The sequence below is a fragment of a genome, unplaced genomic scaffold (assembly GCF_019419815.1).
Source record: "Pyrus x bretschneideri cultivar Hongxiangsu unplaced genomic scaffold, Pyrus_bretschneideri_v1 Contig19, whole genome shotgun sequence".
Classification (NCBI taxonomy): Eukaryota; Viridiplantae; Streptophyta; class Magnoliopsida; order Rosales; family Rosaceae; genus Pyrus; species Pyrus x bretschneideri.
Genome location: NW_025999490.1, coordinates 4,785,461 through 4,786,927, shown reverse-complemented (window position 1 = coordinate 4,786,927; position 1,467 = coordinate 4,785,461). Strand labels below are relative to the sequence as shown.

General features: G+C 45.2%; 1 protein-coding gene across 1 annotated transcript; it reads right to left on the bottom strand.

The window, feature by feature from the left end:
- Positions 1-479: 479 nt before the first annotated feature.
- LOC103932067 lies at positions 480-1,238 on the bottom strand. The gene has a single exon (XM_009341652.3). It carries the CDS (start codon positions 1,185-1,187, stop codon positions 741-743), a length of 447 nt encoding a protein of 148 aa, XP_009339927.1. The 5' UTR covers positions 1,188-1,238; the 3' UTR covers positions 480-740.
- Positions 1,239-1,467: the final 229 nt, after the last annotated feature.

Sequence of the window (1,467 nt, the reverse complement as noted above, 5' to 3'; positions counted from 1 at the left end):
CTTCGTGGGAATGTGTTTTGTTCGTCAATGAGAGTAACATATCAGAAGTTTGCCAGCTCAAAACGAGTGAAGTGGGCAGAACTAGCATTATAGCAGTTCACTACTCCCTTTCACGAGAACAAGCAGATTTGCAATCCCAAATATTGTAACAAAAACTATAATGTCATCACCACTTACAACCCCTTTAAATTCCTATAAATCCAAATTCCGATTTCTACACATTTTAACTGCCTTCAAGATTCAAGATAAACACCCTCACGATTATCAGCTGATAAAGTTCAAGCCTTTAGGGCAACGGTTTATCACCCAGTCATTATGGTTTAATATAAACAAACACGGGCGACGTGGGCGTAGTCAAATTAGTTAGAGGAATGCACCTTCCTATCTCACTCGAGTCTGAATCTCCCTCACCGTTTAGTTTAGTTTAGAATATCGCTCGAATAAAAGAAGGGACATGAACATAAACGACCACCGAAGGATGATGTGTTTCAACTTTCATTATCCACAAAAGTAAATATCTACAACAAAGATCGCCAAAATTCCACTAACATGTAACTGAACCAATAAGCAAACACCTTTTTTCTTTCTTACAAAAAAAGAAAAACAGAAAAGAAAAAAAAAACACTGAGAGACTCCAATTTTCCACACTTTCTCAATAATCGACATACTACCCATTAATAAGGCAAATTAACAACTTATAACAAAACAACAGGCCGTAAATTACGAGGAAGAAGGGGGGCTTAGTCGTACTTTTCTCTCCAGGAGAAAATAAGGAAGAAAACCCAAGACGCCGCCAGCACGACGTCGCCGACCGTCTGCCTCAGCCAGTCCCAGGCGAGGTCCTCCACCCGCCGCTCGAAGTAGCACCTCCACAGCGCCATGAAAACGTGGAGCAACGTGCACCCCTTGGCGAAGAAGCTCTGGAACTCGCAATCTTTCACGAAGGAGACCATGAGCAGCAGGAAGCCGATCGCGAAGAGGAGGAGGCCGGAGAAGGAGTCGCAGGTCCGAATCAGGAGCTGGTCGTGGGGAGTGGACCCCAGCAGCTTCTGGGCGGTCTCGATCCCGTGCCCGAAGGTGTAGACTTCCGTCATGTAGAACATCATGAGTGCCCCGCAGGATATGGCGATTAGGGAGTGGAGGAGGCAGATGACGAAGAAGGCCGACGACGGCGCCGGCGATGACATTGATCAATCGGACGGCTGTGATTGATTTATCGCGGCGTCGGTGCAGTACGCATCGTTATGATGCTACCAAGAACCCTAGTTTCTGAGAATTGGGGAAGAAGGTGAAGCAGAAAGATGATTAATTATTATTCTTTTTTTTTTTTTTTGTTCAATTTCTGATTCAGGGAGGAAAAATTCAAAAATGTGTTCTCGGTTTTCTACTAGTTTTTCGATACGGTGAGATTCCAGGATAAGGGTACGGTGGGCCCCAGAGGACGTCGACAGTCGGCATGCGGTGGAC